The 26,092-nt window shown below is 41.0% G+C and overlaps 1 protein-coding gene across 10 annotated transcripts in view; it reads left to right on the top strand.

The window, feature by feature from the left end:
- The first annotated feature begins 6,584 nt into the window (after positions 1–6,584).
- ADAMTS6 (ADAM metallopeptidase with thrombospondin type 1 motif 6) overlaps positions 6,585–26,092 on the top strand; it is a 176,860-nt gene continuing 157,352 nt past the window's right edge. For 6 of the 10 annotated variants that reach the window (XR_006416234.1, XR_006416233.1, XM_044445767.1 and 3 more), the window contains exons 1-3: positions 6,585–6,816; positions 21,763–22,108; positions 23,051–23,418. Coding sequence is in view for 6 of the 10 variants with exons in the window: in XM_044445767.1 (XP_044301702.1) it covers positions 22,012–22,108; positions 23,051–23,418 (465 nt within the window). In the remaining 4 variants the exon portion in view is untranslated. Of the gene's footprint in view, positions 6,817–20,770; positions 20,829–21,762; positions 22,109–23,050; positions 23,419–26,092 lie in introns of those variants that run through there. The other 4 variants (XM_044445773.1, XM_044445772.1, XM_044445766.1 and 1 more) reach the window with 3 other exon arrangements.

Raw genomic sequence — 26,092 nt, 5'->3', positions numbered from 1 at the left:
CTTACCCATCCTGGCCTGTCTGGGAGCAGCAAATCAGTATCCCTTGGTTGGATGACATAGTAAGATTACAATTCCTGGTTAGTTTAGTGGCAGAACCAAGCAGAGGTGAATGGTCTGCATGCACATGCACACAACTCATTCATAATAAGGCAGGTTTCTCTGAAATCTTGGCTTATTGTTCAACATGAATGCAACTACTGACTGAAACAGTATCTTTCAGTTGTTGATCTGCTTCATTTTATGTATGAAGCAGAAAACATACCTGGACACCACAAAAGTAAGCATTAACCCTGTTCTTTTCCTTTTAGCATAAGCTACAACCATAAACAAACACAAGAAGTCAAGTAACATTTACTTCTGAATAAAACCTGCTATGATCATGTTACATGCAGTGAACTGTGGTGTGGATGGGAAGGAGAATTCCCCAAAATTGGGCAGAGGGACCTTCTGTGAGTTAAGCCGTCTCTCACAAGCCCTTCCTTTTGTGGAAAGCAGATTCTGGATGTAACCCTAGGAATTTGGTTTGGGTAACTGAACTGAATCCCTTCCTGTCTTCATTTCATCAATATCATTTGAGGCCACGGTTGTGTTATTTTGTTGTTGCTATTGTTAAGCACCTGTGAAGCAGAAATTATTAAATCACCCAGATATTTATTGATAGATCCTGATCTACTTTCTACCCACTCCTGTTGGAGCTAGCATGCTTTGTATTCACACTAAATATAGTTGGCACCATGTCTTGATATGCTCCCATGCCAGGACAGTCAAATCACAGAATGATTATGCAATTACGAGTGGCCATCTCTCCAAAATTCTTGAAATGTCAACCGATATTCAGTTAGATTCTGAGGTAAACTGTTCAGAAATAAAATCTGATTGCTTCAGAAATGTTGCCTGAACACATGGCGCGATGACATGGCATTCAAATTGTTCACTTTTTTCACTTCTACTTACGGCAATTTCCATAAGAAATTATTTGAAATGCATTTATTGCCCCAAAATGTCAACTTTGAATTGGTTGTTTTGAAAAAAATAGTGTCTTCTCTAAAAATAGAGCCAGTTTGTGGTGTAATGGTTAAGAGTGCAGGACTGAGACTTTACCTTTGTGCCTTTGTATCTGCTTGTAACCACAGACATTTAAGGAGACCTAAATTACTGTGAATCAAGCAAGAGGCTCACTGGCTTTCTTTACTGATCTTTAGCAATGATGGTATTTTCTAATATTTTCACCAGAGATGTGACTGAGAACACATGGTACTTCAACTGTATCAGATTCCTTCTGTTCTTTTTTGTAGTCAACAGGGATTCATTTCATACATACAAATACACCACTTGCTTACCTCCTCTTGGTGATGATTTATAGCCACTGCCTCGGTTTTCAGAATCATGTGTCATGTTATCTGTCCCATTACCTTGCTCCTAGGTTGTCCTGTCATCCAAACCCGGACAGGATGCATTGTTGGCATGATTAACAAATTCCCCACAACCCTAAAACTTCAGCCTAGCTGAGTTCAAACAATATGGCAATCTACAAACAGGAGTTAAGTTGTATAACAGGTACCTGCAGGCCCAACTACAGTACCTTATTTAAGCAACTCATTGTTTGAACCAAACCATTGAAAAGCAGAGTTCTTTCCACTTTAGCCATCCTTAAAATAGATCCTCTGAAATGAGTGGAATCTTAGTTGTGATTTCTGCCCTGTGTTACTGTGAGAAACAAAGGCTGCAGTTTTTGACCAGGACTGAGAAAGAGGCACAGGCTTTTCTTTTTAGGGAAATCTGATGTGGCGCTGTCAAATTTGGTGAATATGTGCACCAATATATGCATATTGGTAAATTTAAGTATTACAGAACACCTCATCAACTTTTCTATACAAGGTTGTTCATATGTGTCTCTTTTGGTTTCATTGCACATACTGAACTCTGAATGCTATGCAGTTTTTCCTTTTCTGCTATGTAACCCCCAGGTGAAGCTGTGCTACCAGGGAAGTACACAATGAGAAACTAATTACCTCAGTGCTAAAATAAAAGCCCATTTCCCCCATTCTAAAAAAAATGAGAAAGCTCTCTGAAAAATGAAGAAAGAAAAGAAAAAAAAGCCTGAAGTGAAACCAGAGGACCACAATGTTGTCTAAACAGCAACAACCCTGAGTAAGGAATCTGAATGTATAATGAATGCTTTGTGTAGAAAAAAGCTCTAGATTTCCAGTGTTTCCATTTCCCAAAGGTAACCAAGCCTGAGTGAGAGCTGCACCCAAGAAACTTCTCACTGTCATGGAACTGAGACAACTGCAGAACTGTGCTAAAAAGAAATGAAACTCTAAATGGAAGCTGCAGTTCGACATTTAAGCAATTCCAAAATGAGTGCTGTTGCAGAAGTGTTTGTTCTGATTCACAAATGTAGTAAAAGGATGCCATGCATGGAGTCTGGTGTGTAAGTTATTCCATTTAGTCTAAGTTCCATATCTGTTGATAGCAGTGTTCAGTGCAATCTTGCTGAAGTCATTCTTAAATGCAGGTTATAAAGCTACTGTTATATCTCATAGTGGTTACCCTAAATATAATTGGAGGGGGGATAATATCAGACAAACAGCAAGTGAGATAAGGTTTTTAGCTTTCATGAGGATAGTTTGGGAACCCTTCTAAATGGTTACTCTTCTACAGTGGTGCAGTGTGTCCAACAATTCAGGTAGCTCTGTTGATCCATATCAGCACACCATTACACCTTGACAAAAAGCAGGCTGTTCGTAAAATTAATCATCTTAATTCAAGACTAAGTCATTCTGAAATATGCTGCATTACAATAGTGATTACGATATATTGTTTCTAAGAAAATTCATACCCCCATCCTGCCAGCTGTGAGGACTGCAGCTAAGCCCAGGGGTTTTTCTGATCCCCCTGAATAAACTGGCTTTTTGCCCACATCTCCAATCTTCCTGCTGCCCTCCCCCGAATCTTCCTGCCTGACACTTTTTCTTAAAATCAAATGCCCTCTTCTTCGTTGTCCATCCATCAAATGGGGTGTCCTTAAATACACAAACACACAGAGTAGAGCATTTGCAAATTAGCATATGCATATCTGTGCAATTTTTCTCCCTATGGGCTGGATCCCCAAATATTTTCTGTACCTAGCACTGCCCTGGCTTCTAGCACTACTAATCAAAAGGCATTGTTCCATCCCCCCCCCCCCCCCGCCTACACACTCTCTAACAGATTCTTGTCTGGAAAAAACTGAGCATATTTGGCTTTATTTCTTACTTTGTCTTCCTGAAAGTCTACTTGTAATGGGATGCCATTCAAATAAACAATACATCTTTGGCCAAAATATGCTGTCAGTTATTGTGTCATGAATAGTAGACAATGAACAAAGGAAAACAAAACAAATTTTTGGGTTATGCATTGTTAGACAACACAAACTCATGCAGGCATAAAACAAAAACAAACTTTGGCAGGGGTGGGAATGTACCTACACTGAGCTACAGTGAAGACTCATGACCCAGAGTGAACTCAGGCAGAAGAACCAAGATATTTTCATCCAACTGTAGCCAAGACCAGACAGCAACAATCCAAGGACACAAAATGAATGAATCCTTTCAGTTTCTCATTACTTCCAACTGACCACAGGATGGTGCTCTATGAATAGGCAATTCCAGCCATAAAGGCAGGCGGTGATAAAATACTTCTCTCTTGGCTCTTAGATTTTCACAGTACGAGTTCCATTCCCAGTTGTTGTTGTTGTTTGTTATAGAGGCATCCAGAATTATTTGGATAGGTTCATTTTGATATAATATCCATTGACAAATGTAAGCTTGCCTCCAACTACTAATCCCATACATTCTTCAGAGATCTGTTGCTTCAAAAACTGCTGGGTGCATTTCTGCATTAAGACTCTTGTTCCACCAGCTCTGTCTAAAACCAATGTACTTCTTCATGATGAGACAACAACTGGCCATATGTCTCCATTTCAGCAGGCATAAAGCCAGAGTCTAACTGAGGTCATGGACTTTTGCCTCTGCTAGATGAACAGAATAGGAAAGAACTGGGGCGGGGAGGGGAGGCAGTTTGGACCTTCCCATTCTGAATCATACATTGCTCCAGACCAAGTCATATTCATGGACTCAACAGGATTACACCTATTGTCTCCACTTTAGAATGAAAATAACTTAATAACAGAAATGGGATATAAATGGTAGAACTCCAGAAAGCAACTTCTCCATGTACTCCCTCCTCAACTGAAAAAGGTGGTATGGAATGAGTTTCAAGTTGCCAGTTTTACCTTCCTATCTCCTAAAAGCCTCGTTATTCCCCACTTTCTCCTCTCCCCCCCCTTACCACCACTTCTATCAAGTAGGTTTGAGTCACAAGCGAAAGTTACTTGTTTTTGAGCTGATTGACAGACTGAAGGGTGCACGAATGAATAATCAATCACTTTTTATAATGATGTACCCTGGCTGAACATTTGCACACTGTGCACAGTCTTCCCAAACTTATGCAGCTTTTATTATTCTCCATGCAGTGAACTTTTGAGAAGGTAGTGGGTGGGACAAATCAAACTCCTACAATCATACCAGCTACCAGTTCAGGACAGCAGTTGCTTAACCCCATCTGGAAATAATGTACTTGACACTGGGTGGGGAAGGGTGCCTCTCTCACAGGGTCAGGTCAAAGCGAAGGTGGGGCAGGGAAAGGGGAGGGGAGGAACAGCAATCAGATCTGTTCATAGATCTTCTGAAAGCTCCTATCATGCAGGCCAGCACCAGGAGATGAGTTAGGGCCAGAATGCTAAAAATGTACAAAAACTAAGAATCACTGAAGGTTGCTTCACCTTTTGGTATAGGTACATCTAAAATTGGAAAAGTCTTGTGGCATTTAAGATGCCAACAAGTTTATTCTGGCATAAGCTTTAGCAGAAACTGCAACTTCATCAGATGACCTTCATCATTCAACCTAAAATTGAATGAGACAAACATGTGTCCGAAAGCAACTTTACCAGCCTGTTTCACAAGAAGGGATGAGAGGATTAAGAGGTGCATAAGGTGGCATATTGCTCAGGGACTGGTGGGAGGAGTCTGGTTTTCCCAGGATGTCTGCTCAGGTGGGAGCTCCATGTGCATGCATCCATGTGCAGAGCTGCTTCTTGTGTGCCAACACATGGACAGAGGTGGGCATCATATGCTTTGAATGTGTGAGGCATGTTTGAACTCTCCATGTGAATGAATGATCAAAGTTCATGAAAGCTTATGCAATTTGTTTTAGGTGCTACATGAACAACACTGACAAAGCTTTTCTCTCACGTCATGCTTTTCAGTAAGAATATAGGAAGGGCCCTGTAAGTTGAGGCCCAGTGTCCAGCTATCTTGTCCAGCATCCCTGGCCAACAAGCGTCTCTGGGAAGCCCATAAACAGAGCACAGGTATCTTTTTCCTTTGTTAAAATAATATTATGCCTCTCAGTGTTTTGGTTTTTAGTCCAGTCCTGCTCTTGTTTCCAGCATTCAGAAACATATTACTTCTGATCCTGGAAGCAGCATATAGCCAACATGAGTAGTGGCCAATGATCAATTCACACATTCAACAGCAAATCATCCAGTGTTCAGTGAAGAGCAGAGAAATCTATTATCGGTGAAGCACTGCCACAGAGAGGCAGGATTATCTCCAACTCCAAGTTGGGTGGGGGTGGCAACTCGGGTTTATAGCTACGTAAGGTCTGGAACCAAAGGACTACCACCTTGCTCTTCGTAAAGTGACTGCCATGTAATATTTCTCATTCTGCAGGTAAGAACACAAGTTCGTCTTGACGCTGGATTGGAATGAACCGCCGACTTGCCTCTCCGCTCCCTTTTCCGTTTAAGCGGACTCCCAAAAGCAGCCGCGGAGATCTCGCCATGTTTTCAGCGCTTCTTTACGTTCCCAGGGAGCAGAGGTTTATCCCAGTTACACTGGATTATGAGAGACCAAGTCCTCTCCATTCAATAGAGCAGCTTATAGACGGCAATCGGTCGAGAAAGGATGAAAAGAAGCACGAGTCAGGTTGCGAGGCTTTTCCCGTTCTGTATCCCCTCTAATTCCCCCCCACCCCGCCCCAGAAACGTATGCAAAGCGCGAAGAAGAACCTCACGTCGCCCCGTGCTCCCTACGGATTTTCTTTCGCCCCTCGATCGTTACCCTGATTGTACCTCCACGTCCCCCTCCCCCTCCACGTGATCGCCCGACATGCGCAGCAGCGCCAGGGGCGCCGGAGGCACAATTTGCAGACTGACGTCAGTTTGCACAACCTCCCGGGCCAAAATAGTCCGCTCCTGCTGCAGCTCTAAACTTGGCTGGAGGCCGGTAGTGAGAAGAGATCTCGAGCTACTTCAACAAAACTTTCTCTCCAGTCTTTCCTGCTCCCTCTTCCCCTTTCCTCCCCTCTCTCTTTCTGATGGTATTCACATTATAGCTCTGCACTGAAAGGGGTACCCAAGAAGACTACCCCAACCCCAAATTAAGTATTTTCCCTTCTCCCCGCTTCCTTTCTACCCCTTCCCTTCTCTCTCTTCTCCCCCCCCCGCCCCCACTTTTTGGTTGTAAAAGACAAAAATATGCAGGGTGCTAGATAGACTGGATGAATTGATGGCATCCTTTTTCCTGCCTAGTCAGTCCATTTTCTAAGCTTCCCCTTTTTAGAAGAGGCTAGAGGATTTTATTCTCCTCTAGAATATAACTCTGGCGTGGCTTGCCAAGAGGGGGAAATCAGAGAGAGGAATACGGGAACCCGCCAGTACAATTTCTATTGTTTGAAACTCACTTTGTAGCAAAGAAATTGAAGATGAAAACGGTAAGGAAAGACTTCACGGACTCTTTACCTTATGATTTTCTTGTCTCCCGCATAATGGGGCGTTCAGATGTGGAGTGGGGGTGGTTTATACTGCACTAGGCGAAGTGGCTTTTTGAATGATTTCACAGAGAAACCTTTGAGCTTTGGGGATTAAGGGGGGATAGTGGGGGTGCGAGGATTTACTGTGGCAAAGCAGCTTGATTTATTAAGTGTGCTCCTGAGCAGTGAAAACTTTCCTCTTGTCGCAGAAGCAAGCAGAACTATTGACAAAATAATGCGATATCCGTGTGTATGTGTGTGTATTTGCTTCTTGAAATTCATTGACTTTGTTGCTAACATCATACGCTCATTATTTGGTGGTGGCACGTCCGTGTGCCTATATAAATGGGGGAGACAAGTGCATATTTTTGTGCACGGACTTAAAGGGTCGCATTGATGTGATAGCTAGAGCCTGGATGCTTGACTAAAGGAGAGAGACGTTAAGCTCTTAAGAGGCTAATGGGAGAGAAGGAAGAGTGTAGCTTTGATTTACTCCTAGACGCTGAGGGATTTGTTAGACTCGTAACCCTTACGGAGCCTATTGAATCGGTGTGTGTCTGTTCAAAGGGATTTTGGGGAAGGGGGGCAAAGGTGTGTGTCTGGAGGGTGAGGGAGTAGCTGGAATCGTGCTCCCTGCTAATGTGTGTCCAGTCTCTTGTCTCTACTAATTTCTTTCATTGTTGTACAAGAGGGGCGAAAGAGAGTCAGTCCCAGACGCTTGTTTTTATTTGGACTGCCTTTGCAACGCATTTGGGCCCCATGCCAAGTGTCTGGGTCACACGCGTTTTATCCAAATAGATTTAGCGCTGCTGTCTGGAAATGGGCTGCTGGATGTTAACTTTAGGATCAGCTCCACCAAAAGAGCTCGACTCTTGCGGGCGAGGGGGAGGAGAGAAGCGGGGAGAGGGGCTTTTGTTCTTTAGAGTTCTCTTTAAGAGGGCAGATGTAAAATGTTCTTTGTACTCAGATGGGAGTGTGTGTATGCAGGAGAATCTGCTGTAAACAGTTTTTAAAAAGCAGTCAGGGCTTTCAGTAATAAAAATGACAGCTGATCCCTTAAGAGGTTGGGGAGGACTCAGAGGAGGCGGGCAGCACAGTTTCACACATAGCTTCAGTTTTGCCCTCTTCCCCACCCCCTATCCTTCGCCACCCAGGTGGCAGCTGATCTGGCGAGTTGCACTAAGAGAGAAAGGGGGGGGGAAATGAAGGGAGAGAAAGAGAACTGCAACATTTTATTCGTGTCAGGCTGCACTTCTAGGCCTGTATACTTATGAGTAATCCCACTAAGCTCAGTGGAACTTTCTTTTGAGTAACATACATGAGACTGCAAGACTTTCTTTCCTTTCCCTTTTGTGTTTGCTCTAAAACCAAAAGTGAAAAAAAAACCCAGCCTTCCCGTTATTTTAGTTTTGGCTCATGCACCCTTCCAAAAATCAGGCTTTGGAGTAAGGAGATTACTAACTGTGATACACAACCCCCGACAACCACAACAACCTGTAGCTGGGAATAGCGGGGAAGCGACGTCCAGCCGGTACCTGTGACTGATCTGGCTATGATATGCTCTCTCCTTTCCTCTCCCCTGCCCTGGTATCGCCTTAGCAACTCCTCGTAGTCCCAGTGATCCCTGGCTGCTCCTCCGAGTCTTGTCCATTCAAGAGGCCGCTCGCGCGGGCCCAGCACCTCCTTGCCAGGAGGCTCTGTGACTTGCATGTGAGCAGCCAGGAGCCAGAGCGGTGGGGGATGGGCCGGCTTCATCTCTCTCTCTCTCGCCTCTTCTCCAAAAACCATAGCTGCCAAACAACCCATGCGTATTTTAACCTGAAGGCTGCAATAGACTTTATCTGAAAGGGTCTCCTCCTTTAAAATAAAGGATAATAAGATAAAGGGTCTTTTTATCTTTGAGACCAGCAAGCAGGGCAGGAGTGGCAGCAGTTCTTGGGTTACTTGCAGGCGAGGCAATGACCTTCCCTTTTGCTCCAGTTTATTATTCTTTTTTAAGAGATAATGTCTGATCTAGTCAGTCAGTCTCTCCCTCCTCCTTCATCCCTGGAGCGAGTGTGTTGGCAAGATTTTGCTGCGGCTTAACTCCAGGCCATTAGTGTGCCGCAGGTATGACCACGAGAGGCGAGTTATATCTGAGCAAACATTGCACAGGGTATGGGACATAAGAGGATGGGACTGGAGAATGAGGCTCATTGAAGAAAGCGGCGGCAGCTATTGCCGCCGCCGGCAGAAAACTGATCGGGCACTGTACCGTTGCCAGGGCTCCGAGGAGAGAAGGGAGGCTGTTTGGAGGAAGCAAACTACCTGCCTGCCTGCATGAACTGAGGATATATCGGCTGTCTTGAGAAGGGTCGGTCACGACTTAATTCGGGGCAGGGCTCAGGTCAGGAGCATATTTTCAGTATCAAGAAATATATGAAGTAATGCTTAAGGAAAGGGTTTCTACTCATACACAGAGTGCCCTTTCATCACCACTGACCAACCAATATCTGCTTTCTCTCTGCTCCTTCTCAATTTCCAACTTAAGGATTAACGATTAATAAAGAGAAATTCAGTCAATATCATAATGCCAACCCAAATGTCACAACATTTTGAGCAAGCTTTCAAGATCCAGAACCCTAAATCAGAAAATATGTTGAACAAAAGAATTAAAAGGTGGGTCAGGGAAAGTAGAATAAAAGTAGACAATTACCTTTTTACCTCCAAGTCTGCATTTCTTAAAATGAGTATAACAGGAAACTTGGAGACATGGCTTCAGTAGATGCTGGATGTATCAACAGGTATTGGGACCAACAAAACAAAACAAAAAACCATAGTTATTGCTGTCCTGTTATTGAATAGAGAACAATATTCTCCAGCCATTTCTCCAGCCGTGTCCTGGACAGATGGCATGGACCAGAGCAGGATAGTTTGTCTCTGGAACCTCTCTGGTTAAAGTGTAAGCATTGCATTGATGGTTGCCAACCAGCCAAAGCTTCTCTGCACAGCATAAGGGATGAGGAGCACCACAACCCTCAGTTTAGCCTCCCTCTGTCATTGCAAGCTTTCTAAAATAGCTATCCTCTACAGAAGGAAACTGAGGTGAATGTCAATGTAACTATATCATGTCCTCACCACTGCTAATATATTTATAGCATTTTAATTGTAGCATATTGAAGGAGAAGAAAGGCAGGTCTGTGCTAGTCAGGAAAAGGCTGCTAAACCAATCACCTGCACCTCCATAGAGTTCCCCTGTGCACTATTTATTGCTTCTTTTCTTCACCTAGGCTTTACTATTCCAGAGAGGCTTTTTCCATTACGTGCATGGTGATTTGATTTACATGTGTGTTAAAAATTAATCCAGGTGAACAATTTTTTCTCCATGTAGTTCCTTTCTATAAAGTAATATATAAAATACAAAATAAAATAATTTTGGCTATTGGACAGTATAGAAACAAACAAATAATACGTGCTAACAAATTAGTGCTAGCAAAAAACATGTTGGGATGCTAAGATCTGAATCCCATGTGATACTACACATGCTTTGCAGAACTCAAGACTGATTTGTGGGCTCCCAGCATCAGTGTGTCCTTGTTTTAGGAACTGCAGACTTTGGTAATGCAGCATATATATCCAGGAGAGATTATTTTGTGGTGCTGGAGCATCCTTCAAAAAACTGTGTGCGTGCACATGCATGTATGTTGGGGTAGTGGGATAGAATAAATAGGCTCCAGCATTGCTTTTATCCATCACCCGTTCTCTGGACATTCTGCAAGGCTTCTAAGTAACAGTTTAACCCATGCTTTCTAGGAGGTGTTGCAAGGGATATTTTTTTGCTTTTTCAGCACAGGCAGGCTGAGCTGTCCAGTTCTGCACCACTTACTTTGTGCAGGATGCCATAGAGACTTTCACAGCACAAGCTTCTGTTTTGTTCCATAATGACAACCACAGGGATAGCATTTGGTTGTAAATCATATTGATGTATCAGCTGAATGCCAAATGGGGTGTGTTTTGTTGTGTGTTTCATTTGTAAGCATGTGAGACACATGAATTGTTTGGGGGCTCAATTCACAATCTATTCACGCTGGTACAGACCCACATACTTGAATATGAATACTCTGGAATGGGTTGTGAATGGCATTTTCATTCAGACTAACTGGTTCAGAGAAGTATTGGAACAATTTGAAATGTTAAAAAGTCTTTATGTAGTTTAATTTAGTAAGATATTCAAACAGATTTAAATCCAAAGGGAGTATAAAGGAAAGACCTAAGCAATATTACATTTCTAACAGCAAAATTCACTGTTTTTAGTTGAGAATGCACAGATTTTTATACACACAACATATAGCCACATAAACACAGTTCACAAGCATGAGCACTTGTTCAGTAAAAAGTAAATTAGATGTTCTGATATAAGAATTACTGGGTACAAATCTGTGGCCCCCTTTATGAAGAGAGCCAGACTGAGCAGTAATGTAATAGTCCCTTCTGGTATTAAAATATATGAATGAAAACACTTGATAAATCCAGCTAATCCCAACACCTGCATTCTTGGCTTAGCCAAAATGATGCCACCTGCTTGCAAAATAATATCCTTTGGGCTTACTGGAATTTCTGTGCCTCACAGGTGGAGTAGTCTTGTTTTATATATATATAATAATAACATGTGTGCAATACAGTATATCACACAACCATATTGTATTCATATGTTGTATTATGGAGAGCTTGCTGTATAGAAATCATGCTTTCCAGTTGAGAAAAAGGTGGTTGCAACTCCTAAATCCCACTGAGATCAGTGGGGAATTCTTAACTGAAGAAGAAGAAATAGATGCAACTAACAACTAACTTGTTTAGATCAGGAGTTAAGTCTGCTGAAGGTTCATCAGTTTTACACTGTCAACTTGATATAGATATGTTCACTAAATCTCTAATACAACAATGCAATCCTGGGAAGTAAAACTTGGTGTGTTGTCTTAAATAGTGTCATTGTGCTAGTGCAAATAACACTGTGCTAGAGGAATCCAATTTCCAAACTATGTACAAGGGGAGAATCTAACCAAACTTCAGCTTGTGAAATCCTTGCATAATTCAGTGGAGTTTCATAGCACAATAATTTCTTCTAGTTGAAATCTACGGCCTGAATTAGGTCATAGATTTCAGCTAGACTTAGTTCTAAGTAAGTGCATAATACCAAGAGTTCAAGAGTTTCAAGCTGAATCATACTAAGCAGCACAGTAGCAAATGTCCTTATTTGTAAAACCTGCAGTGTTAAAAATCTTACATATCTAGAAATATCATTCATAATTTTCATCTTGATCCAAAACCATATGTTAATATGGCCTGTTTTCAGATCCTTCTTCAATGAAGGATAGAACTGAATACATAAAAAACTAATAGATGATATCCTTAAAAAGACCATTTTTATATTATATTCCAGATGTATAGGTAGTATGTGCCTGTTACAGTAAATGGCCTAAATTTGATGCCTGTTGATCTCATAATAACGTTACCAATCCCAGACAAAATTTTATTTGCAAATGTTTACAGATATTCAAATATGATCATTAACAGCAAATGTGTTTATGTCTAAATAAATTAGGAAATAAATACTTGTTCTTGCACTCTCACAACATTCATTTGGGACATTCAACCTTCATGTAGGGATGTTGTTGTTAGTTGCGAAGTCGTGTCTGACCCATCGCGACCCCATGGACAACATTCCTCCAGGCCTTCCTGTCCTCCACCATCCCCTGGAGTCCACTTAAGCTCACACCAACTGCTTCAGTGACTCCATCTAGCCACCTCATTCTCTGCCGTCCCCTTCTTCTTTTGCCATCTATTGTTCCCAGCATTAGGATATCTTCTCCAGGGACTCCTTCTTTCTCATTAGGTGGCCAAAGTACTTGAGTTTCATCTTCAGAATCTGGCCTTCTAAAGAGCAGTCAGGGTTGATCTCCTCAAGGACTGACCGGTTTGATCGCCTTGCGGTCCAAGGGACTCGCAGGAGACTCCTCCAGCACCACAATTCAAAGGCCTCAGTTCTTCAGCACTCAGCCTTCCCAGCCATACATTGCAACTGGGAAAACCATAGCCTTGACTATACGCACTTTTGTCAGCAGGGTGATGTCTCTGCTTTTATGTATGCTGTCTAGATTTGCCATAGCTTTCCTGCCCAGGAGCAAGCGTCTTTTAATTTCTTGGCTGCAGTCCCCATCTGCGGTGATCTTGGAGCCCAGGAAAATAAAATCTGTCACTACCTCCATTTCTTCCCCATCTATTTGCCAGGAAGTGAGAGGACCGGATGCCATGATCTTAGTTTTCTTAATGTTGAGTTTCAAGCCAACTTTTGCACTCTCCTCCTTCACCTGCATCAAGAGGCTTTTTAGTTCCTCTGCACTTTCTGCCATGAGAGTGGTATCATCTGCGTATCTGAGGTTGTTGATATTTCTCCCAGCAATCTTAATTCCAACGGGTGATTCATCTAGCCCCGTCTTTCTCATGATGTTCTCTGCATATAAGTTAAATGGGCAGGGTGACAGTATACAGCCTTGCCGAACTCCTTTCTCAGTTTTGAACCAATCAGTGGTTCCATGTCCAGTTCTCACTTGCTTCTTGACCTGCATATAGGTTTCTCAAGGGACAAATAAGATGGTCTGGTACTCCCATCTCTTTAAGAACTTGCCACAATTTGTTGTGATCCACACAATCAAAGGCTTTAGCATAGTCAATGAAGCAGAAGTAGATGTTTTTCTGGAACTCCCTAGCTTTCGCCATGATCCCGCGTATGTTGGCAATTTGATCTCTAGTTCCTCTCCCTCTTCGAAATCCTGCCTGTACTTCTGGTAGTTCTCAGTCCACATACTGCTGGAGCCTAGCTTGTAGGATTTGGAGCATCACTTTGCTAGCATGTGAAATGAGTGCAATGGTGCGGAAGTTTGAACATTCTTTGGCATTGCCCTTCTTTGGGATTGGAATGTAAACTGACCTTTTCCAATCCTGTGGCTGCAATCCTGTGGTTGAGTTTTCCAAGTTTGCTGATATATTGAGTGTAGCACTTTTACTGCATCGTCTTTTAAGATTTTGAATAGCTCAGCTGGAATACTGTCGCCTCCACTAGCTTTGTTGTTGCTCAGACTTCCTAAGGCCCATTTGACTTCACATTCCAGGATGTCTGGCTTGAGGTCAGTGACCACCCCATCGTGGTTATCAGGGACATTAAGCTCTTTCTTGTATAGTTCTTCTGTGTATTCTTGCCCCCTCTTCTTAATCTCTTCTGCCTCTGTTAGGTCCCTGCCATTTGGGTCCTTTATCATGCCCATCTTTGCATGAAATATTCCCTTCATATCTCCAAATTTCTTGAAGAGTTCTCTGGTCCTCTCCATTCTATTGTTTTCTTCTATTTCTTTGCACTGTTCATTTAAGAAGGCATTCTTATCTCTTCTAGCTATTCTCTGGAATTCTGCATTCAATTGGGTGTATCTGTCTCTTTCTCCCTTGCCTTTCGCTTCCCTTCTTTCCTCAGCTATTTGTAAACCTTCCTCAGACAGCCATTTTGCTTTCTTGCATTTCTTTTTCTTTGGGATGGTTTTAGTTGCTACCTCTTGTACAATGTTGCGAACCTCCGTCCATAGTTCTTCAGGCACTCTAAAATATCAGATTTAATTCTTTAAATCTATTTGTCACCTCTACTGTATATTCATCAGGGATATGATTTAGGTCATACCTGAGTGGCCTAGTGCTTTTCCCTACTTTCTTCAACTTAAGCCTAAATGTTGCAACCAGAAGCTCATGATCTAAGCCACAGTCAGCTCCTGGTCTAGTTTTTACTGACTGTACAGAGCTTCTCCATCTTTGGCTGCAGAGCACATAGTCAATCTGATTTCTGTGTTGACCATCTAGTGATTTCCATGTGTAGAGTCGTCTCTTGGGTTGTTGGAAAGGAATGTTTGCTATGACCATTGTATTCTCTTGACAAAATTCTATTAGCCTGTGCCCTGCTTCATTTTGTACTCCAGGACCAAACTTGCCTGTTATTCCAGTTATCTTTTGGCTTCCTACTTTAGCATTCCAATCCTCCATGATGATAAGGACATCATTTTTTGGTGTTAATTCTAGAAGGTGTTGTAAGCCTTCATAGAACTGGTCAACTTCAGCCTCTTCAGCACCAGTGGTTGGGGCATAGACTTGGACTATTGTGATGTTGAATGGTTTGCCTTGGATTCGAACTGAGATCATTCTGTCATTTTGGAGATTGTATCCCAGTACTGCTTTTCCTACTCTTCTATTGACTATGAAGGCTACTCCATTTCTTCTGAGGGATTCTTGCCCGCAGTAGTATACCTGAATTCACCCATTCCTGTCCATTTTAGTTCACTGATTCTGCAGATGTCGATACTCAGTCTTGTCATCTCTTGTTTGACCACATCCAGCTTGCCTTGATTCATGGATCTTACATTCCAGGTTCCTATGGAGTATAGATCTTTGCAGCATCGGACTTTCCTTTCACCACCAGATACATCTGCAACTGAGTGTCCTTTCGGCTTTGACCCAGTTGCTTCATGCTTTCTGGCGCTACTAGTACTAGCCCTCAGCTCTTCCCCAGTAGCATATTGGACACCTTCCGACCTGAGGGGCTCATCTTCCGGCGTCGTATCTTTTTGCCTTTTGGTACTGTCCATGGGGTTTTCATGGCAAAGATACTGGAGTGGGTTGCCATTTTCTTCTCCACTGGATCATGTTTTGTCAGAGCTCTCTGCTATGACCTGTCCGTCTTGGGTGGCCCTGCACGGCATAGCTCATAGCTTCATTGAGCTACACAAGCCCCTTCGCCACGACAAAACAGTGATCCATGAAGGAGACATGTAGGGATACTGACAAACTATTTGAAACTCTTCGTTTACCTCATTTTTTATAAAACCTGCAAACAACCCGCATTGGCCAGGTCCATACAACATGGGAACCCCCAGTTGGGGGTTGTACATTCACAATGGCTGCTGGCATACCCTGCACCCTCTTGAGACTAAATTAATCCTCAGTGATTTGTTCTGTCATGTAAACCAAGTCAATATAGAAATACAATATATGCAAGAAACATGGTATGCTTAAAACATTGCTGTTAAGAAGATAGCAGTGGTAGTTATTATCATGCCGTGGCCTGAACATTATGGAAAGTGGATAGATGGAAGCACCCCAGAGCACAGGGTTGAATCAGAGACCAAGAGCTAAGACAGGAATATTCTCATGCCTCAGTCTCCAAATCAGAACTCCAGACTCTCTCCCCTCCAAAATCTGTGCTTGTCATGAGTGTATCATTGTTGGAAAATGCTAGAGCTAAGCCTTCATATGAAACACTGAGTCAGATCTTGTGTGTCTGCATTATGCAATGGCCTATAATTCCTATTCTCTTGAGAGTGTCATGGTCTGCACTTATGACACATAATCACAGTTTATCACTGCTTCTGCCACGTAGTTCTGTGTTGATAGAGCACGAGTCTGAATCTGTATATATACCCCTTTTAGTTCCCTGTTCTTCATCTGTCTAGTTTTGTTGATGAGCTGAAGAAAAGTGGAACTATTATTACAGAAAAGGAACATGTACAGCTGCATTTATAACTGATGGCAGGTGAACTCTAAAATCAAAGGTTGTTATAAAAATGTTAAGCACTAAACAAAATAAAAGCATGTACCTTACCAGCCTTAATATCAAACAACAAGGACATGATCTGTACTTTTCTTAAATACACTGTTAGAAACTAGACCACTGGTTGTACTTGAGGTCTTCTGGATGTACTATATGGACAATATTGTTTGTGTGTCTGTAGAGAATAAGAAACACATGTTTTCATCTAGACTGGAGATATGCTTAAGTCTTTTTGGACAAGAGATTACTCAGTCAGGTAACAGGAATACAGCTGAATATTTCATATAGCGAGGCTTTCCCCCCAGTTAATTCTAACAGGTAGAGAAATATATTTTTAAAATATATATTCAATATATTTTGAAAAAAGCGTGGTTGAAAATCAAAATAGGTTAACTAATATCACTCCAGCTCCTTCACTGAAGTTCTCATCAGAGGAAGAATAATAGTAAACATTGTTCATGATGGTAACTGATTGGGTAATTGTGTTCCAGCCTCCTTTTCCAATAAGGCCACAAATCTAGCCTATTATACTACTGGGAACAGCAGAGCTTGGATGGGTAGCCTTGCCAAGGGAAGATACTGCAAAAGCACTTGTCTTACTGACCGTTGTAGCCTCATCCATCACTCAGAACTAGCATATAGAACAATAATTACAGAAAGGCAGATCCAAAGGGATTGATCAAAGAAGTATTTCCTTGTTTAAGTCCATATTCGTAGGAAACAAATCAGGAGGTGCAAAGGTGGGAGTTACTGGTGCAAGAAATGCTGGATGGAAGCCAAATTAACAGTTCTGATGCTCTGTTTGTTATAATATCTCAGGGTCTGATAGGGGAACAGGCTGGCCAGAGCGATTGACAAATAGGAAGATGCACTTGTCATTCACAGTTATCTGAAACAATTGTATAATTTTAAAAAGTGTAAGATCTACTAAAAATATGATTGTTTCTAATTCTGAGTGGGTTTGTATGTCATGCTAAGCCACCTTGCAAATAAGCTACAGTGCCAGTTCAGATAATTGGGTTTAATGTGGCTTCTTCTACCCCTCCTTCCCCCCAGCCTTCCAGCTGACTCCAACATGTATCCCAAGAGCCTCTGTGACAGAATCCATATCCTATGATCCCTTGCTCCCCTACTGCATCAGCAGCTTTCCATTATTTGTCTGTTGTGCCTTTTGCCTTTGTTGGGTCCTTGTAGAAAGTTTTCATATATCTCTTCTACCCCATATCTGACTGTATTCCTAATAAAACCTGAGAATTTTTCTATCATCTTTTGTGGTTTTTTTTTAATTAATGCTCTTGCTTTGTATCCCTCCTCAACTCTACTTTCTGACTTCACAGGTAATTTATACTGCAGCAGCCTCTTTGTTCCCTGGCCTATTAGTGAAGCTACTTTTATTCATCCCATCTCCTGCATTTGTTGTTTTGGAGAGAAAAATCTCATTAAGCTTGTGCTGCCAAGTCTTTTCCCACCCTAATCTATACACTCTGATCCTGCTGTCCAACATCTTGAGCAGTTGTTCTACTGAAACCTCCCCACTCCCTGCTTTGTCTCCTGCCACACCACCATACCATTGTACCAGCCTATTTTATCTCCAAGAAGACTCCAACTCCAGAGAACATCATTATTGAGAAAGAATATTTTTGGTGGTTTCTCTTGCCACCATAACAAAAGCTAAAATTCCTCTTTTCCTTTGGAAAGCACTGTAAGGCATTGCTTGTATAAGGGGTGCTGATGGGGTGAGCTGTTGGTTCTAAATGTAAAATGCGAAGAACTAGACTGCTTACTGACTTGTGAGATGGGGTGCAGTTGTAGAAAGCAAAGTCCTGAGAGACAGAAGAGTAGGGCAGGTGTTATCAGGGAATGCTATGCATCAGGAGATGCTTATAGGGAAGGAATGCTTTTTGGGGTGTGGGAAGGCTACTTTATTCTGCATTCTAGCAAGTTGATAGCTGGCACTTATGTAGTTGTAGGACATTTTTAGTGATGGTACACATGGGGTAATGGGTCTAGATTCATCCAGAGATAGCTGGAAGGATATTTCTAGCTTACTCCTGAGTTGCTGATTTGGGCACTGGATTCAAGAGAAGTGGCAGGGTCTCTTTTGCCTGCCTCCCTGTCAATGGCAATGTTATTTTCAGTCACTGGGCCAGGTAGTTCAGCATTGTCATGAACCCTAACCCCCTCCCCTTAATTCATAGATGCTGTGCAGGATGCTGTATGATGTTTTCCTCTACATCCAAAAGTGTATCGAGGAAATGCCACTATGCCTTTAAGAAGGCAAAAGTGCACACTATGGGAAGTCTAGCATGGTTGTGGTAGTATTTGAAGTTTTTCTGTTTGGCTATTCACAGAGCTTGGTACAATGCCATAAGCCACAGTTGGAGTGTAAAGGCCTGATCTCTGGAAGTGCAGGGATGGATTGCGGATAGTGGTAGTGAAGAATCTGCCCATGGCTAGCTTGTTTGCCAAAGGTGTGTTCCAGAGGAAAACCATATCATGATTTCTCCACTAAACCCCTGCATAAATGTCTGTAAATCTCCCTTTAGAATACTAAAGTGCCTGGAGGAATATCAATGGGATTCAGTGGATTCTACTGGTTATCAAAGAGATACAGGGCTCAAACCCACAGGACAAAACAATGCAGATATTGGCATATGCTGTTTTACATATGCACTAAAGTCTCTCTCTCTCTCTCTCTCTCTCTCTCTCTCTCTCTCTCTCTCTCTCTGTGTCTGTATGCATGTGTGTGCGCATGTATGTTTGCATAACATAGGGATATTTCCTAAGGACACTCCTATTTTAAAAGAGGAATATATGGAAAGGGAAGAGGAAGGCATTTCATTTCAGGAAAAAGAACCCCCAAAAACCTCAGGCAGAAAGATTCAAGGGGAAGGAAGTCACAGGAAGTGAAGGGGCTCCCATCCTAGTGGGTTCCCCCCTAACACTGCGTTTGCAATAAAAGTTGAGCTTCACACACCAACTTGTCCAATGTGCAGATGTGCTTAATTATTGTCCAAGTCCCTTGCTAGATGCACCTTGTTGTTCTTACTATTTTTTTTTTTTTTGGACATGTGCCACCTGTTCAACAATGGGTAATGCTCCACTGCCAGTAGTTCTTCCTTTGATCCTTTGACTGCTGGTCTCAGTTGTTGTGCTAGCTCCTCAATCTGAACTTATTCCGATATAGCAATACCTTCAACCTCTTTTTCCCCTTGCCTCATTTCTGGGAAGCCAGAATAGGAGGGATTGTTTGGGTTTCGTTCAGTGAAGAGGTATGTCAAGTTGACAGCTGTCAGTGGTAATGATGCTCTCACCCTTGCCTGCCACATATTGCAGTGCAATATGTTGTTAGGCAGATTTCACTGTGCAAAATTGCTCATTAAGGGAGATTGGCACTGACTTTGGCCATTCCTGTGCAAAGATTCATTTTCAACAAGCCATGATGAAATTGATCCATCAGGTTTGGATGACGGTACCCCATTATGGATATGATAACCTCTAGAACAACCCATGGGTTGTCAATATGACTTCTTCATGAAAATTAAGACACCCTGCACTAGACATGGCAGGTTTACTTGTCATGACAGCCAGTCATGAGTAGTTGTCCAGGATGGTTTGTCATGTTGTGAGAACCAATTCAGTATGGGTGAAATACTGGCATTTTGGAGCACTTCAAATTGCCAAAATCATACTAAAACTGGGAAACAGACCAGGATCTTTGAGAATAGGAAAACTAAAACATGGATGAGTTTTATCTCTCTTTTCCCCAGAGTTTCTTTAAAAAGCCTTAGAGCTAATTGAGAACTGAGAGAGGCTTTACAGCTGATGGAGGTACTCTTCCTCCAAGGACTGCTATAATTTATGGAAATGGCTTTGCATCTGGCATTCAATCAGTAGAATGATAGTTGGTGACAAATAGTGTGAACTGATAATTGGGATGCTAGATATAAATGCTTGTGCATCTTTAGCTATGTTTTCTGGTCGCTGACCATCATCTGAAGTTCTGTAATACTACTGTGGAATACTTTATGAGAGAAAATATGTTATTTTTCATCTCTGGCTATGGAGAATTATTTTCTTAAATTCAGTATATACAAGTAATACATATGGAGATTTTGCAATGGCCTTGATACTCTGGGACTCTTTTTGAACAATGTTCTGTTTAGCCCGGGTCTGGCTTATACTCCTTCTGCCATTTCACTAGGCATCTAGTAGCCTGTACTTTGCAGGTATATTTTTATTTATTTATTTATTATATTTCTATCCTGTCTTTTCTCCTTTCAAGGAACTCAAGGTGGTTTGCATAAATCTCCTTCTCCTCTCAATCTTCTCATAACAACAACCCTGTGAGGTAGGTTGGGCTGAGAGTCAGTAACTGGTCCTAAGTCATGCAGTGAACTCCATGACTTAGTGAGGACTAGATCCCAGATCTCATGAGTCCCGGTCCTGCATTCTTAACTGCTGTACCCCACTGGCCCTCTCCCTCAATTTCTCCCACTCTATATATGGGTTGTTTCCACTCAAAATGCTGTGAAGGAATATGTCAGAATGAGGCTGCAGTTTTTCTGGGAGAGGGAGATGGGGTGCATAGCTAGTGAGGAGGGGATCACTTTGTAGGGAGTTCATGTCTCCTGATTGGAGTTATGTACTTATCTTACTGGGTGGTAGGGACTTACTAGGATGATAGAAAGTGTTGTCAGGGCAACAGAATTTTTATTCTCCTGCTCTTTCTCAGACCTTTACTACTCTCTGGGACATAGCCTAATGACCCTCCAACAACCACTGAATGAGGGTTACATTCTGCCCTCCTGCTGTCCTAATACAGCCCGTTAGGGTTCCCTAGATGACCCTAACGGGCTAGATGACCTCCTTTTCTCCCTATTCTAAAAGGTTGAAATGCCTAGTTATGGGTAGTAAGTGCCTTCAGCTACAATATGCTGAGTTTTTTCCTGCATTTTTAGCCCTACTCCTTTGGATCTCACATGTCACAGGAATCTGCTCCTCAAGAGTTTCTCTGAAATGGAATCTGGATCTCAGGTTTGACGAGATTCCCTAACCCAGCACTAATGTATATAATGTCTTTTTGTAAGGGGAGCCTATATTTATGTGATAGGATGCACTTTTCCAAATGGATTATGACCTGAATTACAACAGATAATCCAAGCAAAATGAAAGCTCAACAGGATTGTTACAGATCTACTTTCAATTGTGTTAGAATTTGGAAGATTTTATGGTTCATCTAATATTAAATTGACCTGATTTTCAATGTTGTCTGTGCTTTCCAGGTAAAGAAATGGACATTTATATGCTATTCATTTTAACTCCTCAATGGCATGTGAAGGAATGATTTTTAAAATTTGCTTTTGGATTAAAAATGTCTGCAGACTTTAAAAAAGGAGCATATGATTGCAAAACACCTATCAAGAAGTGGAACAAATAGCTAATCCTGAAGAAATATAATAAATCCTGGTTATGGTGCCATACTGGAGTGGAGTTAAAGCTGTATCACATAGGTAGCTTACTTCTTATAAATTATGGAAATATTGTGGAAGACGTTGACTTGGATGTTGTGCTTAATTATGGTTTTGTCAGAATTTCATGGTGACAACAGGCTTTCATACAATTCTCAAGGTAGGGATTCAACTTTTATGGTAATATATCTTGAAAGTTATTTCAGTTAATTTGTTTTGCTTAGTATTAATCTTTATATTCATTGTAAGGGATATGTGAAATTTAATTTTAGTCATTCTTTGAGGGATTAGAATTGGAAATGTATATACTTTTATAAGCAAATTAAAGTCAATATTTTAATGTGTTACTTCACAGTAAAGAAATCTAAAATTGAAGGGATATTTAAGTATCTAAAGCATTTAATGTAGGCCAAACCATGTATTAAAATGCTTGCTTTTCGTATGCTTATTAAGCAGTTTACAGCTTTGTCCAGGGCCCCATGTGCAATATATACACTTGAATTTCTCTGTGTGCAGGTTCCCCATTCATCTGAATGGATATTGTGGGTTTACCCATGCAAACACATCTCTGCATGGATTTATTTCTTCTGTTGGAATTATTTGATAACTCTTTTTTTGTGCATTACTTGAAGCTTGTATATCATGAACCACTCAATCTAGGACAGTTATTTTACTCGTCCTCTCTTGAAATAACTGGGACTTATTGGTAATGGGACTGTACTCTGAGTTATTTACAAAACAGTTCTTACCTTGCAAATATTTTTTTCAGTTAGTAAATGTGTAATCACTTATAACCTTCTAATAGTGTTACACTGAAAGTACATATATTGGAATAGGCAGAATACTTAAAAAAAGATGAGCAGATTTTTTAATTAAATTCTGTAAAAAAGATGAGAATTTTCATTAATGCTAGAGTAATACTTTTATTTAAGAAAATGTAAATTTTATTTAGTAAGGGAATAGTGTGTGATCAAAACAAAATTTGAAGGAATTTGGGTATAGTAAAATGTAGATAATATTGTACTACTCCTTCTTGTGTCTTGTTATATTTTTTTCTCTTTTATGCCCATTTCTTGGACTGATTTACCATGTGGTTTCAAAGAGGAATTCCTGTCTTATCTTGAACACTACCAACTAACAATCCCAATAAGGGTTGATCATAATGGAGCCTTCCTCAGCTTTACTGTGAAAAACACTAAGCCCTCCAAGAGAAAGAAGAGGAGTACTGAACATTATGACCAAGAACTGGCAGTTTCTAAATTATTTTTTAAACTTTCTGCCTATGGCAAGCACTTTCATTTAAACCTGACTCTCAACACAGATTTGGTCTCCAAACACTTCACAGTAGAATACTGGGGGAGAGATGGACCTCAGTGGAAGCATGACTTTTTAGACAACTGTCATTATACAGGATATTTACATGGCCAGCATGGTACAACTAAAGTAGCATTAAGCAACTGCAATGGTCTGGTAAGTGTAAGTAATATATTTTGGATTGTTAGTATTGATTCTTTAAGTGTGCAATCCTATGTTTATTTAGATGGACCCCCCCCCTCTCAATAATTTCCCAAATTCCTTAGTCTGTATGACAGCCTGAGGGAATTCTGGGATTTGGAGGAGATTTTTTGGCCTAAAAATACATAGGCTTGCATCCTAAAGTATACAGAAGAAAGCCTGCTGTGAACACAAATTCTATCTTAATTACCATTTTTATTCTTTGATTTCTGGATGTATTGTTGTCTTATAACTTTGTGTTTCCCACCCAGAGAAAGAGATACACAGTTGCACTGGAGTAAGCCTTATGGAACACACTGGGACATACTTCCAAATAAATGTGGCTAACTTTCTCAAGAATTGGCCCATATGTCCTATATGCTTTCCGATGAATATGCTATAATGCATGTGACTGTTGTTTTTGTATGTTGGTAGGCTTACTGCTGCAAAATAACAGGAACAACACAACATCTGTACATAGCCAAAAGCACTCTGCTAAATATGTAGAGTTTAAAGTCTTAGAAAAAGCAAAGGTGAAATTCTGTAACATGCTGGGAACTTTTTTACTTTCTAAAATTGCATGGGATTGTTTTCTTAAAGTTTGTTAGAGGGGAATTATAAATAACTCCCAGCATGTCCAAGGCATGCTGAGAGTTGTAGACCCTTTTCCCACCTAAACTTGTATGGGATTGCACCCTTAAGAAGGTTGTGTTAGTAGAGACTGCTAAATAATATCATCTGTAACGTAAAATATGAGTGGATGTTTTAACTGCAAGGGGAGTACTTTTCCAAGAGCCCCTTACTGCTGGCTTTCTTCTGATGGATGTCAGCCACATGAGGTCTTTTCTCCCTCAGCCAAACAGATAATAATTATGCTCTAGAGAAAAAGTGGCAGTCACTTTTTAAATAAAAACATATGAGTAACTACTGAAAAGATTAATTGTGAACAGACATTGTATTACTATATAAACCATATCCATTGTTAATCACAAATCTGAATCGATTGCAATGGCATGGACCAATTTACAGTGCAGTCCCATACAGATCTACTCAAAACTAAATTTCATTTAATTCAAAGGAACTTACTCCAGGCTATAGAATTTCAGCTTTATTCCTTTTACTTGCTCCTTCTCCTTTCAGCCATGCGTTGTGCTTCCAGAAAGGTGCTAATAATTCATCTCTTGTAAACTATAAGCAGAATTGTAACTGACTTTCTATATTACCAGGAATATTGGATTTGAGCTGTGTGTGCAGACTGTAAGTTCTATTCATATCAATAGGTGTAACATAGCTGTCATCTGAACATCAGCGTACAGTAAATTGATCCAGTTTGCATAATCAAAGCAAGCCACTATGGCTTAGGCCTGATTTAATTATCTGTGTGTGCTGGTGAAGTGCCAAACACCCTTTCCCAAATTACCTGCCCAGGCACAGCTTGTCATGTTGTCTGAATCCAGGCAACATGTCTTGTTTGAGAAGGAAACTACCCTAAAATCATCCATGGCCTTTCTTATATGATCCCACAAACCTCCATTTTGTGATAATAGTGCAGTATCCAGTCCACACACATTTCCTGGGGTATGGTTGGGAGCATAGTTCTTTCTACAGAGGACTGCACTGGCATTTATCCCTTTTTAATAAAAGGGTAGGTGTGTTATTTAGCATGCTAGACAGATGAAGTTTCTAACGAATACAAGTAAATTATTTTTGAAATTATGGCTTGCTGCTGGGGAGATAATAATCTTGTTCTTGCTTGTTCCTTTAAAAAGTGCTAAAGGAATATACATATACTCTAGTGTTAGAGTGGGTGGGTACCCAACACTTGAAGGATTTCAAATAAATGAAACTGCCAAAAGTTCATATGTGTGGGTGTGAAGGCAGAGAAATATTTTGCTTCACACCACAGGCCAGTAGCAACTGGTCAGGTAGAGCAGCCTGTCCAGGACATTGCTGGCTACTGACCAGGAATGCACTTGCATGCTGCTCTTTGCCTTTGCAGTCTCTGACACATTCCAGTAGATGAGGCCATGGGGCTTGTTTGCCTTTCAGTGGTAGCATTTGTCCACAAAGATAATGTGGTTTCACAGATAATAATGAATAATTATTATGTGCTGGTTTCACAGATAATAATGAATAATTTCCATATATTGCTTATGCAGCCGAATTATATATGAGAATTACAGTAGCAATGGATGTAATATGGGGGAGCAGGAGTGGGGAGAACAACAGTAAAGTTGCTATTTGAATGTCCTGAAACTGTAGTATTATTGCATCCTTTAGGAAAGCATCTGAAAATCTTTGCATTACATGGACAGCAACCATATAATTGTTATTGAGCAAAAAACCCTTTTATCTGTTTTATTTTAACAAATTAAAATATAATGTCAACTTTTATATAGGAATTGTCATTCGTTTTAGAAGTTTGCTTTGAATATTAGTATCTTACATAGTTGAATTTGTAATAGGTTTTATGAATGTGTAATAAGTATAATGTGAAATTAGATTCACAGGAATTTAACAAATCAGTGGGAGGAGTAACATAAGTTCCTCTTCTGAAATGCTAGTTACTCAAAATACAGTTTCCGGCATATTAGAATATCTGTTGGACCAGTTGGAGCAAAATACTTCTGCAAATATGAAAAACTCATAG

This window comes from Varanus komodoensis, unplaced genomic scaffold, assembly GCF_004798865.1.
Source record: "Varanus komodoensis strain SLA01 unplaced genomic scaffold, ASM479886v1 scaffold5, whole genome shotgun sequence".
NCBI lineage: Eukaryota > Metazoa > Chordata > Lepidosauria > Squamata > Varanidae > Varanus > Varanus komodoensis.
The sequence above is the reverse complement of the archived record's forward strand: the minus strand, read 5'-3'. Positions and strand labels throughout refer to the sequence as shown.